Source organism: Apteryx mantelli, chromosome 1 (genome assembly GCF_036417845.1).
Source record: "Apteryx mantelli isolate bAptMan1 chromosome 1, bAptMan1.hap1, whole genome shotgun sequence".
NCBI classification, from domain to species: Eukaryota; Metazoa; Chordata; class Aves; order Apterygiformes; family Apterygidae; genus Apteryx; species Apteryx mantelli.
In genome coordinates this window covers 88,978,603-88,992,821 of record NC_089978.1, presented here as the reverse complement: position 1 = coordinate 88,992,821, position 14,219 = coordinate 88,978,603, and the positions used below count along the sequence as shown (strand labels likewise).

The 14,219-nt window shown below is 37.4% G+C and overlaps 1 protein-coding gene across 1 annotated transcript; it reads left to right on the top strand.

Annotated features, from left to right (window-relative positions):
- Positions 1-4,031: 4,031 nt before the first annotated feature.
- On the top strand, positions 4,032-13,450 carry SMPX (small muscle protein X-linked). Its single transcript, XM_013950690.2, has 3 exons — positions 4,032-4,070; positions 9,100-9,186; positions 13,310-13,450. Exons 1-3 carry the CDS (start codon positions 4,032-4,034, stop codon positions 13,448-13,450), a joined length of 267 nt encoding a protein of 88 aa, XP_013806144.1.
- The last annotated feature ends 769 nt before the right edge of the window (positions 13,451-14,219 follow it).

The window sequence follows — 14,219 nt, the reverse complement described above, 5'->3', positions numbered from 1 at the left end:
CAGGAAAAGTTTCAGGTTACGCATTACCTTCTACCGTCATATGCCTTGCTCTTGTGAAAATCCCCAGAACTGCAGGGAGAGGGAGGGCAATAAATGGACCCAAAGGTGTATTTCTTCAACACCTACTGCTTGACACTTAAGTCCTGGTTTTACGATGGTCAAGTGTCACAGGGGACCAAGTTACAGGGCAAATCAAAGGCTATATTTAGGAAGAACAAGTGGAAGCTATGACAGGAATTCTCTTTTACACTTTGCTTCTAAACTGAGTTCCCCTCCAGCCTGGAGCAGCTCTCAGTGCCATCCAGGCTGAAAGCATCGGAGCTATTTCAGACCCATTAAAAGGATCACAGTCAATATCTGAGCTGATAGAAGAAGGTACCTCTTTCAGCATCAAAAGGAGGTGTATATACTCACTTGACGGTTTGGAACTTTTCTTATATAAGTAAATAAGTAAGCTAATCTTGAAGGGGTTGATTACAAACTTGAAAGACTTATGAAAGCTCTTTAATAACTGGCTGCAAGGTGACTGCGATGGTTATTGGTTTCTGCTTATTTTAATGTCTTGTGCAGCATATCAGCATGTTCAGAGCAGATTGTTACAGTTATTGCTTTATATTCTATGGGGATCTTAAAAGATTTAAAGCAGAAAGAGACTTAAATACCTAGTAACTCATAAGAAGCATAACTGTGTATTAGCCTGAATACTGTAGTACATACATACATGCTTAATGTTTTCTGTATGTTTGTTATAGCTAGTGAAATATTATGTTGGGGTTTTGGTGGTGAGAGAGGTGTTCTTTCACTGTAAGCTTGACATGTAACAGTAAGGGAGACAATTGCAATTTAGAAAATAGCATTGCACTTGCCTAGAGCATGTAGTAAGTTTTTGTATGACAGTCTGGAAGCTGCAAAGTGGGGGCTTCTCTTCCTTCTTCGTAATAGCTGGGTTTCACAGTAGTGCAGTTCCTGTCAAAGCCTTTTTATAAGATAATACACTGCAGTTCTCTGTCCAACATACCCATTGTGCTTGATGCCGTAAGTACAGCAGTGGGGGAAAGGACAGCTTTCAGCTGGAGGGAGGGCTCTTTCTGTTGCCTATATACTAGTGTACATCTTTTGTACAGATTACAAAAGATAGTATTGTGATATCACATTCAATTTAAAGCAAATTGAATAAGCTTATTATCTTTCTGCACCCCTTTCAGAAATTATTTTTAGCAGAGGGAGAGAAGATAGGTTCTTTGTTTTTTAAGGGTTCTTCTCAAAACACTGATTTCTTTCAGTGTGTCAAGTAGTCCTGTTCATGAGTATTTCCACTATGAAGTAAGGAAAGCAAATGCATTTTCATTGGAAGTCTAGCATTAAATAGCTCCAAACTGAAATAACATTGCCATTGCTTTCTAAGTTTGGCTCTGCTTGCAGACTATAAAAGGTAAGAGGTAAGGTGTGGGGAGGCCAAAAAGACACTGGGGAATCAGGCTCTGTGTGTGTGCATTTCTGTGAGTGTATACATGTGAAATTCTGAGGTGGAAGTTACTGTGAGGAGTAATTTCTTCAAGTCTGCAGACCTGATTGGGATGCCAGAAATAATATAGGCAGCATAGTGCTCTTGACTCTCTCTGAGACACGGAGAAAGAAAAAAAGGTATTTATAAAAATGAAGTAATAGGTGCATCTGTAATCTAAGGTTTATTTTCCTGTGATTGATGGTCAGTGCTGTTCTAGAGGGAACCTCAGGAAATGGAGAGAAGGGAACAGAGCCAGAGAAGATTGTCTATTTTTACACAGTAGCATGCTGTTGTCCTGATTTCTGTGGCAGTAATGAGGACAGCATGAACTGGTAGGAAAATCACCTCCTCCAAAAGCAGTCCTACACAATTGTATCATACATCTGTCTTTAGGAACTAGTGTCTGATTGCAATCATTTCGACCACAGCCTTCATGTGAACTCCGAGCAGCTCACTGAGGAACGCTATCACTGTGCTTGTTTTAAAGCAGAGATTCAATGTAAATCCTTGCCCATCTAGCTTTAGGTGGCCAAAGAAGCATGTATCAGTTTTCTGAAATGCATAAACACAGAAGATGGAGGAGTACATTAAGCACATAGTAGAAATCTTAGCTTGAATTTCTTTGTGACAGTGTTTATAAAGCAGATCCACTGTGTTTTAAAATGTTTTATGTTAATTTCCTGTGCTTTTGTTTCCATCCTTCATTCTGATTAGAAAGAGGAAAAGATGATAAGAAAAATTAATTAAACTTTTCTCTATTATGAGTTCTATCTTTCCAATAAACTGGGGGATTGTTTTGTATTTAACCTTGGAATACAACCACTGATTAAGAGCACAGTGCATGAGTATAAGCAGTGTAGCGATAATGAGAAAATGCTTATTTCTATGCTACTAGAATTTTAAAAAGGAAAGAAAGAGAGTGCAGTAAATACTTTGGCTGAAGTTTTGGCTTATTGAAATCCACGTGAGTTTTGTCATGAACTTCAGTGCCCAGGATTTCAGCCCCAGAACTGAATTCTGAAGTTGTTTAAACTGCCTCTGGTTTTACATTATTACTACAATGTAAAACTCAGTGGAACCATGCTGTTTTTATTTTGTATGGTGGGATTTTGTGCCAATTTACTGATTTAGCTGAACCAATTTAAACCTGAAGGCACCTGTGAAGACCATGTCCTCTGCCTTACGCTGTTGTGGTTTGGACAGCACTCTTTACAGCTGAGAGTGCGATCAGAGAGAGACCTCTAATGGCAGGCCATTTTTACTTTAAATTCTCCCGTTCAGAATCATACACAGCTTTAAAGCTCTTGTATAAAGCTGAGAATAGGCAAGGACACATCTTCCATGCAGCTGGAGTGATACCATTTCAGACTGTTATTCCAGGCTGAAGCCATCCTACAACAAACAGATCTATACTCTTCTTTGACGCTGCTTCAGTGTACTTTGCTGTATCAAAGTCTTTGACCCAAATTTGATTTCTCAGTATATTTCTGCTATTCTCTCCTACATCATTTTTTGCTTTTCTCAGACATCTTTCTCATCTCAGGTAAAATATTGTAGTCAAAATATGCTATATTGTCGTCAATGAATTCTCTGGTGAACATATACTTATTTCTCACCTTTTAATATTACTATCTTGTTTTTCATTATAGTGAGATAGGTTAGATACCCAGACTTTGATGAAAGGCAAGTCCAGTTAAAGTCTTAAATCTCAGTGGAAGACAGTAAAAGGCCAAGGGGATATTTCAATTAAGCTGCTAGTAAAATTTCATGCTTGCTTTTTATTTGACCTTTATGGAATCCTTTGACTTTGGTGTGTTTGCCTTTGTTATTGTATATTAGTTCTGTATCAGTCTATATTTTTACCTGCATAAAGTGTTATGAAAAACTTTGTTCTTTTTTATCTTATTGCTAAAGAAAATTAATGAATCTATATGATATAAAACTTTGAAGAGAGACTACTTTGTATGCTAGCAACTGTCAAGGAGAACTTTACAGTTTAACCATCTTAATCATTTTCAGTCTATATAGATTAGAGATTTTCAAGGATTTGTGAGTCAGAAGATGGCTATGTCTGTATTTATGAATGTATTTGTAGTGAGTTGCATTTCATTTGAAAGAAGGTTTAGAGTTCCAATAATTCCCAAATGCATAGTGGGACAGAGAGAGTTATACATTGTTTATCCTCAAATATTTCCTTTAATTCTTGCTCATTTTACAATGCTATTAATATTTGAAAGATTTCTTATCTCTACTCATTATTGTTTTTAATGTGAAAGGTATAGCTCCATTTGTGGCTATGAAAGATTAATTGGGGAAGCTCAGGTGTTCTGTCCCCTTCAGGTATTCAGGAGCAATAACTAAGCAACTCTGAAACTGAGACTGAAACAGGAGATGGGCAGATGAAATGGAAGCCTGTCAAGAAGCTGCATGGGTTAAGTTCTAGCTTATCTCCTTTAGCTATCACAATGTCATAGCCTGTAACACTTTCCCATTTTGCTTGCAGGAATACAACTCTCTCTTAAAAATGTCAAAACAGCCAGCATCACATGTCAAAGCCATTCAGGTAAGAGACAGTGTTTATGTTTCTAATATAAGAAAATAATAAACCTCAGCCTCTGTTGCTTGACCAGCTGCATTCTGTTTGTATAAAACAGCACAAAAATGCTAACTGGGCATTATTTTTTTTAAGTGAAAAGCTTGGTAGATGTGAAAGCACTCAAAAATGTTTACCTGAAAGTGGTCCTATAATCTGAGCTGAGAAAAGAATGGATCAGTTAGGTTGTTTGCTTTCTTGTTTGCTCATATGGTCTCTCCCATGTTAAGTTATGTTTGTTCATGGATCAACTAAGTAAAACATACATCTGCATAGCCAGACAGCATTATGAGTAAAACTTATTCTTGCAACTATTGGATTTTCTATAGAATTAATATAATTTTACTGAAACTATAGGCTAAAAAGATGGCATGTCTATTAGTATTTTTCATGTCTACATCTCTTTGGGAATAAATATATATCTCCAGTATTTGCTTAATAAAGCATTTTATGTAAAAGCCAAAATAAAATGTTGATATTTTGATAAAAAAAAAAATTTATGTCTCATATCCCCTCAAATGTTGTATGCTCGTATGGATGAAGTTGGTTGTTATACACCTGTAAAAGGAACAGTTGGAGAATTTTCCCAGCATCATTTTGAAATAGCTAAACAATGGATTAAACTCATCCTATCACTGATTCTTGTCAAAAGGACAAAATAACTCCTGAATTTTACAGTGTTTTTATGTATTTTGCTAAATGCATTTGTGATCCAATTTTCCCATGAGTTCAAGTTCCCTTGAAATTACATAAGAACCACAAAACAGAATTTCTGAAGTCTGATCTGCCCTCTGTTACCCCAAGATAATATCAGTTTAATGGATTGGGGTATCAAGAAGATTAATTACCTAGTATGCTAGACAGCATACTGAAGTTGCAAAGCACTGTATAAATGCTAATTATGATTGTAACCATTAAGTGTACTGGAACAGGCATGCCAAGCTACTGCACTCCAATTCTATTGAAATTAGTGAAAGTTTGCCACTGATTTCATTCAGTTCAAAATTTTGAACTTACGTACTGACTTTGGAAACATTTGTTTGACTAGTGAAAAACTGTAGATAATCTGTAACTCACAAGTATTTACATTTTACATCTAAGGTTCATGGACACATACAACTATTTTTAAGGAATGAATTTGGTTTACTTTTTTCCATAGAGAACAGAAGTAGATATTGACTCCTTTCTCAGATTTATGATGACTTTCCAACTTCTAAACGTAAAAAATGCTTCTAGTTTGTCCATAAAAAGGTGCTTTTAAAGCATTAAGTTTAAGCACTAGGTTTACTATTTTAAGAAACTTAAAATTTTTCAATGAAAACTTTTTCATTGGAAAATAAATTACTTCACAGACTTTAAAATAAATCTATTAAACTCTGTGTCAGAGGTTGCTCCAGCAGGGAAGTTTGCACTTGAATAGATGCCTATTACACTTTAAGTATTCTCAGAACCATGACTCAAAATGTCAGATTACTTTTGTACATTGTGATTCATATATTATGATCCATTGCTGTTATGTGCTGTTACAGTAGGACCTACATCCCCTGGAGAGTATACGTCGTGCTACAACAATGGACATATAATGAATCCCTGTTGACTGCCGTATCTCTGGGCACTCTGTGTCAGAAGTGGCTCCTTTCTGACCCTATGAGATATACACTAGATCCAAACATGGGAGAGTTAAGGGGAGCGACTGGTTCCCAGGAGCTATGAAGAATTTATCTGTAACAGTCCTAAACGCATGCATGGCTGCCGATAATACAGGACACAACAGTTCCTAATATTGGTGCCTCGTCGCTATTAAACAGAAGGAAGAACTTGCACAAATCTCTAAATACCCCTTTAATGGAGTCAAGCCAGCAATAAGTATTGTATTTCACACTGACAAATATTTTTCTTTCAGTCCATCCAGGAAGATCTTAGTACAATATATCATTTCCACTCATGAAAAACTGCAGTGACATCCAAAATATGGTAGGCACTATCCAAAACCAAAGGAAGATGCAAACCCAATAATTTTAATAATTAAAAATAATTAATAATAGTTAATAATTAAAAACAATAATCACACCTACAAAATCTGTCTAAAGCAATAATAATTTACAGCTTCAGAAATCTGGAACAAAAAATTTCCTAATTAGCGTTTCAATGGGTAGGGGAGGGATGGAAAGGTCACTGAGACTTGTATCTCCATCCCAGCAGACAAGTGATGAGAACGCCAAAGAGGATTTTTAAAATAGAAATGTAAGCTTGTGCTGGTCTCAGCACAACACAGTCCTTACAAAGCTACGTTTGCCTGCAGGATTTGGTGCAGTATTCACCCATTACATGGCTGCTTATCCACAGGAAAGGAAGAGCACTGGATTAAGAGGAAGAGTCATAGGCCAGGACTTGAGTATCTCTTTTCAGGAACTGTTAGGAAATTAGTCATACTTTTATGTTGCGTGAGAAATACTTTATCATATAGTATGTGTTATCAGATCCAGACAGTGTTAAACTATGTTTTAAAGGCTGCTCGTTTTACCAAGTTAATATTTAGTATCTGCATACATCTTGTCCAAACTTGGAAGTGAATGCACTTATAGCAGACAAAATACTTCAGACTGCTTTAGTGTGACACAGATTGCTGTGAAAATGCTGAAGCAGACCAAAGAATGGCTTATTTAATTTAATTAGCAGTCTGGCACTTAGTGGTTTATTTTTGTTTGCTGGACCCTTTTTAGGCACAGTTGGTCTGTCAATCACAGTAGGAAATGCAAGAAACAGGTATCAGAATTACAGTTTTGTGTTATGTCTTGGGTGGCTGTGGGAGGCTGACTTCTGCTACTGACTCCAAGGGGATGGGAAGCCTGAGTTCAAAAAGAGCACCAAGAAGAGAGAGACCTCTCTCAGGAATAACTTTAATGTCTCAAGTCTGCAAACTTGTACAACCACACTAGCTGTAAGGTGCATAAAAGTTTCTTATTCCAGAAAAAGTAGCTGAGTCAATGTACAGAGCCTGGCTGGGGAGAGGCGTAAATTAGGAATAGTAAAGCTGTTTTTTTCCACTGGAAAATAAACTGATGGGTTTACTGTGTAGTACTGTGATGCTGAAAATGCCCCATCTCCTAGGAATTTAATAACTGCAGATGAAAGGTTTCACAGTACCTAAACTAATGCTCAGTGAAAAAGCATATGAAATGAATACCTAGGTTGTCTATAAAATACTTGGTCTTACAGATAATAGCCAGGCCCACTGAAACAGCAACATTACCTTGCATTAATAATAGTGAAAAAAAAGGATAAAAGGAAAGGTGCATATTTCTCAGCAAATAGTTTATTTTGTTAGTGTTTGATTACAGCTTTCAGAACATTTGTTGTTACTAAAAACAGGAGCTGCTTTTATTGTGGTTACCCAACATGGGGCACGATCTGCAGGATCATGATTTAAACAGAAGGATGGGATTATTCATCTTCATTTTATGCAAATCAGTCAGATGGCAAACTACAATAAAACAGCTCACTGTTTGAAGTTTCTCTGTTTCCGCTCAATAACATTACCAATTCACCCGCTGTTTTTACAAGTGGGAGTCATGATATTTTGATGACATTTCCTAGGAGCAGCTTCTCTTCTGAGATCACGAGATAAGAATAGGTATAAATTGTGCATTTAGTTGATCGTGCCATTTGATTTTTAAAATAATCCAGGCTAGGTCACGCCAGGAAATAGATACATTTTAACTGCTCTTTTATAGGTAATGTTTTCTGTCATTCTTTTTTCAAAAATATTTACTTTGAAGATATCTATTCTAAAACCCATTCTTGTTATGGCTATGTTATCTGACCTCCCACAAAGACAACAAATAAAACCCATTTGGTCATACTGGTACCATTCTGGAGAAAGTTTGTTAATACCTGGGGGGCTAACGATATGGCAGGTTTTTGTCCAGGATCAGCCTGCTTTGACAAGTGACCCCTGTGGGTCTCCTGCTGCAGCTGGGGCTGAGGTGGCGGGGCAAAACCCAGCCGGACCCAGAGCTTTGGAGAGCCGCCCTGCCTTTTCCCACTGAGGGATCCTCTCTGCAATGGAGAGACGCATTGCTAGGACAAAGCGATTTGTACTTTGTAGCCCCTGTGGGTGAATTTTGCCCATAAAATCACATTTTAAACACTGCTAGCTTAAGTTGGCTCAATACAGCTCTCCTTCCTAACTACTTATGATTAAATGAAGTCTGAACTGGTGTCACTGCTGAGGAAGAGTGTTCCAGTGGTTTGGGTGTTACTGTGGGATTTGGGTGATTTATACTTAAATCCTCATTCTGCTACTCGCTTTCTTTTTGACCTTGACCAGATCAAGTAGGCTCAGACCCCTAAAGACACTTTGCTGTCTAGTACAGGCATACCTCATTTTATTGCGCTTTGCTTTATTGTGCTTTGCAGATATTGCTTTTTTTACAAATTGAAGGTTTGTGGCAACCCTGCGTCGAGCAAGTCTATCGGTGCCATTTTTCCAACAGCATGTGTTCACTTTGTGTCTCTGTGTCACATTTTGTACGTTGTTTTTTTAGACATAATGCTATTGCACACTTAATAGACTACAGTATAGTGTAAACATAACTTTTATATGCGCTGGGAAACCAAAAAATTTGTGTGACTCGCTTTATTGCAATATTCGCTTTATTGCAGTGGTCTGGAACCGAACCCACAATATCTCCGAGGTATGCCTGTACTCACTTATTTAAATTCCAGTGAAGTCAGGGAGCGTTAGACTAAAATGCAGAACTTAAAAGCTTTCTAGGTAGCTTTGTTTTTTCACTTTGCATCTTTAAAGTGGAGATGAAAGCATTTCCCTTTCCCATGGGAGTGTTGTGATGATGCATACACTGAAGGCAAGGTGTAAGTTCTCAGAAACTATGATAATGTCTATACTCATGGTGCATCCCTTAAAAGTTTTGTCAATTACCAACTATACATTTATTTATCAGTCACTATTATATGTATCATAATTTCCTTCTCACAGGCTAATATTAACATCCCAATGGGAGCATTTCGACCTGGTGCAGGTCACCCTCATAAAAGAAAAGAATTTACACCTGAAGTGGAGGAGGTAAGAAAAGACTTTTTTTTTTTAATTTTTTCAGGAGAATCCCTGAAGTTGATGTATGAAAACCTTTTAAATCAATCTTATAGCATAATACACCAGTCTTAAGTACTACAGCTATTCATTCACTGATGACTCATGGAAATAACTGGCCACCTACAAAACACTTTGTATATACGTATACATAGTTGTGTTTCTGAAGCCAGGGCATCTATAGCAATTTAAACCGTTTCAAGGATGCGTAGCTCTGCTTACTAACAGGGTGGTAACTACTGTCAGGAAGGAGAGCCAGGGTTTTACCAACAGTATTTATCTAGACTGGATTTGATGAAATACAGAAGGAAAACATATAGCAAGGTGTTGGAAGAATCTTTACTGCCTGCTGTCCTGTGGTGTAGTGTATTGTTACAGGTTAACAATATTGCAACAGGTTTTCAAAACCTGACATTTGGAGAGCTTTTTGGAATATATATCAGCAAGTAGAAATAGAGTGCGCAGGCTGTAAATTTGCAAATTAAAAATGGAAATTGCAAACCCATTTACCTGCATAGGTGTGAAAATACTAATTTTGTAGATTGAATTCTGTGTTTTCATGACTGCATGTTATAGGGAGTACTGAATACGAAGCCAAATTTATACCGAGCACTTACTCCCATTGATCACAAAGGCTATTATTAAACACAAATATCATATTTCTGGATGACTTAAAGCATCTTATTCCCCATGAACTTTTATTATTCCCCATGAATAATAAATAAGAACAAAAACCAACTGTGGAGAAACAAGGTAGAGGGATACTCCAACTAAAGAACACCCCCAGGTTAGCACGGGTGCTCACGGCTCCTTGCTCAGTTAGCTTAGTTCGGGCAGCCCTTGTAATCCCCAGCTCAGAACAGGTCCTGCTGGGCCAGAGCTGCCGCGCTCGTCTCCTCATGGTGCTCCTCGGAGCCAAGAGCAAGGGGCATTCAAACCGCACCCGTACAGCCAGGCTGGCTCTGGCAAGACTCAAGTTGTGTGGACTCACGGCCATGTGAATGAAGCTAAACAGTCTTGGCTGGAAGGAAGCCAGCCCCGGCGCGGAGCAGAGCCACAAAGACCAAGGAGGAGGTTGTAATTAGCCTCTTTACTCCAGGCATGCAACAGCAATGCTGGTGATTCAGCCCCAAATAAGGACCAGCCAGATTAATTTTGGACAAATTATCAGCTCCTTCCCACCTGTTACAACACTTAGCATGTGCAGTCTTAATTACACAATATCTAATTCTTCCTTTGCTGTCTAAATAAGACAGAATTTTTCTGAAATTGAATATATTTCTTATAAATAGTACTCTGTTTACAGAGACATTTTCTGGAGAAATCAAAACCAGATGGATTTAACTATTTTCTTAAGAAGATATTTTTTGAAGAAAGAGCATACAAAGTGACCTTGAACACATATTGTGGCTTTTTCCCCTGGAAAAAAATCAAAGCATGTTCTCTCTGCAATAATTAAACTGGTGAAGGAATGCATGTTATTAAGCAGAAACTAATATAGTATGTGTGAAGTCTGGTAGTATTTGAGAAATAAAATAAATGACTAGTGCTGATAATTAGATTTGGTTGGGTAATTGAATATTGCCTTGCTTTTCAGTTATGTGAATATTATATATGAGACAGACATGGAATGAAAGTTCCTGGATTTTATAGCCAATATTCAACCAAACTAATGGGAGTAAAGACTACAGAATAACATCTTTTAACAGAAATAGAATAAAAATGCTACCAGCAGACTTGTCTTTTCAGCTTCTTCATCTTGTTAAATGTTTGCCATATAGCCCATGATTCTTTAGATTAGCTTTTGACAAACATACCCTGCTAACAATCCTTAGCATTTTTCACTACATTTTAAAACCTTGTCAAAGGAAATGAGGGAAATGCAGGTCTTTTATTCAAAGGTCTGGTGTAATCAGAGGGAATGCATATATCTGAAGGTCAAGGGAGAGGACATGTTAACATGTAAAAGAAATGGGAGGTGGGAATCTCAAAAAAATAACACTCCTTGTTCCAACAAAGCATTTCCTTGCATGTATTTGCTTTTCTTGACACGTATCTAAGTCACTCTTCAGACTTCCTTCAGTACAACTGAAGGCCAAGTTCTAGCCTCAGCTGCACATTGCACACGTAGTGGGGGACATATGCAGGGGCGCAGTTGTAAGTCCACACATCCAAGATTAGAGCAGAAAGCTAACATGAATTTATGGAGTGTAAGGTCTCCAAAACATGGCCAAAGTTCACACCATTTGTACTACAAGAAGGAATGGTATAGTAGATGACTTGAAGCAGTATTTTTAATCAGGAATCTGCTATGTATTAATGAGAAGAATGGGGTTTTCAGGTTGGTTGGTTTTCCTGGTTATTCAGATTACCAAGCTGTGCAAGAAAACTGTGGAAGAAAACAATACAAGCTTATGGCATCTTTGACTACTGATACCATTTTGTGCATTCCTGCAAACACATTCTGTATCAATTTGCATACTTTCCTGCTAGACTTTGCTACCATTCCAGCTTGTTAGCTCATTAAGCCAGATATTAGACTATATATAGTATATATGATACACACACACACACACAATATATATATATACACACACACTATATATATATATACACATATAGTATATATATACTGTGTGTGTGTGTGTGTGTGTATACACACACGCACATAGTATTTGGGGCTGGATTACAGGGATCTTAAATTATCAAAATAGAAAAACTAGCATAATGTTATCCATGAATATCAGCTTGTATTAACTAAAATAACACATTAGCTAAAAAAATGTGAAAAAGTTAATATGAATTTACTAAGCCAAGCAATATAATTGTTGACTCAGTTTTCTCCCAAATGGTGATTTAGAGAAAGTTCTTAAAGATCAAATAAGAAGAACCTGACAGTTTTCTAAAATTCCTTGTTTACTTGCTACTTGACATTGCAAAAATTCTGCTTCCTGGTTAACATGGAGTCCATCAGTGAACAGAAAAAAAAAAAAATCTTGCTGGCCAATAATAACTGACAAATAACTTTGACATTTTACAAATGAATTTTCAAATATTAGGAATTGACTATTTACAGTCAATACACAGGAAAAACCTCTCCAAATATGGTGGCTATTAAATCTAAGTACTGAATTAACTCAAACCCCCACCCCAAATGGACATTCGCAGAGTAATTAAAAAAGAAAACAGAATTTAATTGTGAAAATTATTTGCAGAGAAATATTCATTCTCCTCTAACCTTACATGACTTCCCCTGTATGTTACCTTTTAAAAATACAGAATAGTCTGAATAAACCTTAAACTCCCTACCGGAAGACTACACCTTCAAAACATTGCTCAGTCTAGAATAGAAATTGTCTAAAACACGTGCCCTACCTCACCCTGGAGCAACAGTACAATTCAGCAAGTACCAAGAAGTGAAGTACTGTGGTCCATCAGAAGGTTAGCTGAGATGCTCCCTGTTGTGTAACAACTGTTATTTAGCCTGCATTTTTTCAGTGTCAGCAGAACAGCTTTTAGGCACTACCCTAATTCAAATATTAAATGAAAAAAATCCTTCTGGTCTTATGATTGAGGTTAAGAAAAATTAAACATCATTTCAAGCTGAACTTGGATGGGGATTTTGGGGTCCATAACCTACAACAGTAACTGTTCTCCAAAGTTGCAGAGGTGCATGGTATTTTTCCTCCACAATTGGCCAACAACTATGAGACTCTGTAAGAGATGAGATTATAAAGATGTTTCTTCTGCTTTTTTCCATAAAAAATGAGAGACCTGAGAGTTTCCTTTAATACTCCACTCAATTAATTTCCTGCTAATGGTTTGACACTGTAAATTCTTACCCATTTACAAAAAGATCCAGACTCCTCTGCACCAAGCACCTTCTAATTTTCTTTTCAGAATGTGTTTAGACGCTTTAAGGCAACAACCAACAAGATAATCCACCCATTCTGCCCCCTCCCCTCCCCCGCACCCTTGTGGTTGTGACTGCGTTTAGTATGAAAAAATCCTTTTGTGTTTCCCAAATAAGCAACCTGTGTTCACACTCAAGGGATTCCTATAGCACCAGCGAGGTGACTGGTTTCATTTTGTGCAGAGTGTTCCTGCTTCTACAGAGGAGGAGAAAGACAAGAAACATCTCCCAGGAGCTAAGAAACTTCCAGGCCCTGCTGTCAACTTATCAGAGATTCAGAACATAAAGAGTGAGCTGAAGTTTGTCCCCAAAGCTGAACAGTAGTTGAAACAAGCAGGTGAGTAAAAGAGATGTTTTTTGCATGGCTCTAGGAAAAGCAGGCTGATCCAGAAAATTCCTACGTCAAAGGATGGCTTTCCAATGACTCCAAAGGACCTGGAATTGCACCCCATATTTCAAAGACAAAATATAATTTCTAGAAGAAAAGCTCATAATCCTTGGAATTCTGCATTCTTTCAAACCCAGAGCATGAAGGAAACTATATCTGATGATATATGGCACCCACCTGCCCTCCTAACAAAAAATGTATTCAGCTACTATGACTATTGAAGCCAGTTTAAGCTTTTTGCTTCATGAACACAAGCTGCAGTTTTACTGAATATAGGAATTTTTTTTGTACACACAAACTACAAAGAAATTTATTACAATAATGGACAAGTAGGTCAGTATTTTTAAAAAGCTCCTTTAGAATGTTAAATTTCAAAGATTTAATCATATTTTTACTTCTGCAGTTCAGAACTGACATGCTAATGGCTCCATGCACTTGACCACACAAATGTGCCTAATGCCGCTCACAATGACCAAGGACACACTGTACATCTGTGTGTGTGGGGGGGGGAGATCTGTGCTCCTTTGGAGTGACAGCTGGAGACCAGACAGGGATCCTTGGGCATTGCAGACAACACCAGACACCTATGGATTGAGCCACTGGTCTATGACAAGTACCACATATTTCATCCTATTTTTTTAAAAGGAAATATTCATCGCTTCATCACAGATTGCAGAATTATTTTCATCTGGTTTCAAACAAGGC

Coding starts and splice junctions, on each gene's coding strand:
- SMPX (XM_013950690.2), top strand. CDS start 4,032: ATGTCAAAACAGCCAGCATCACATGTCAAAGCCATTCAG. Junction 4,071..9,099: donor CACATGTCAAAGCCATTCAG/GTAAGAGACAGT, acceptor TCCTTCTCACAG/GCTAATATTAACATCCCAAT. Junction 9,187..13,309: donor TTACACCTGAAGTGGAGGAG/GTAAGAAAAGAC, acceptor CATTTTGTGCAG/AGTGTTCCTGCTTCTACAGA.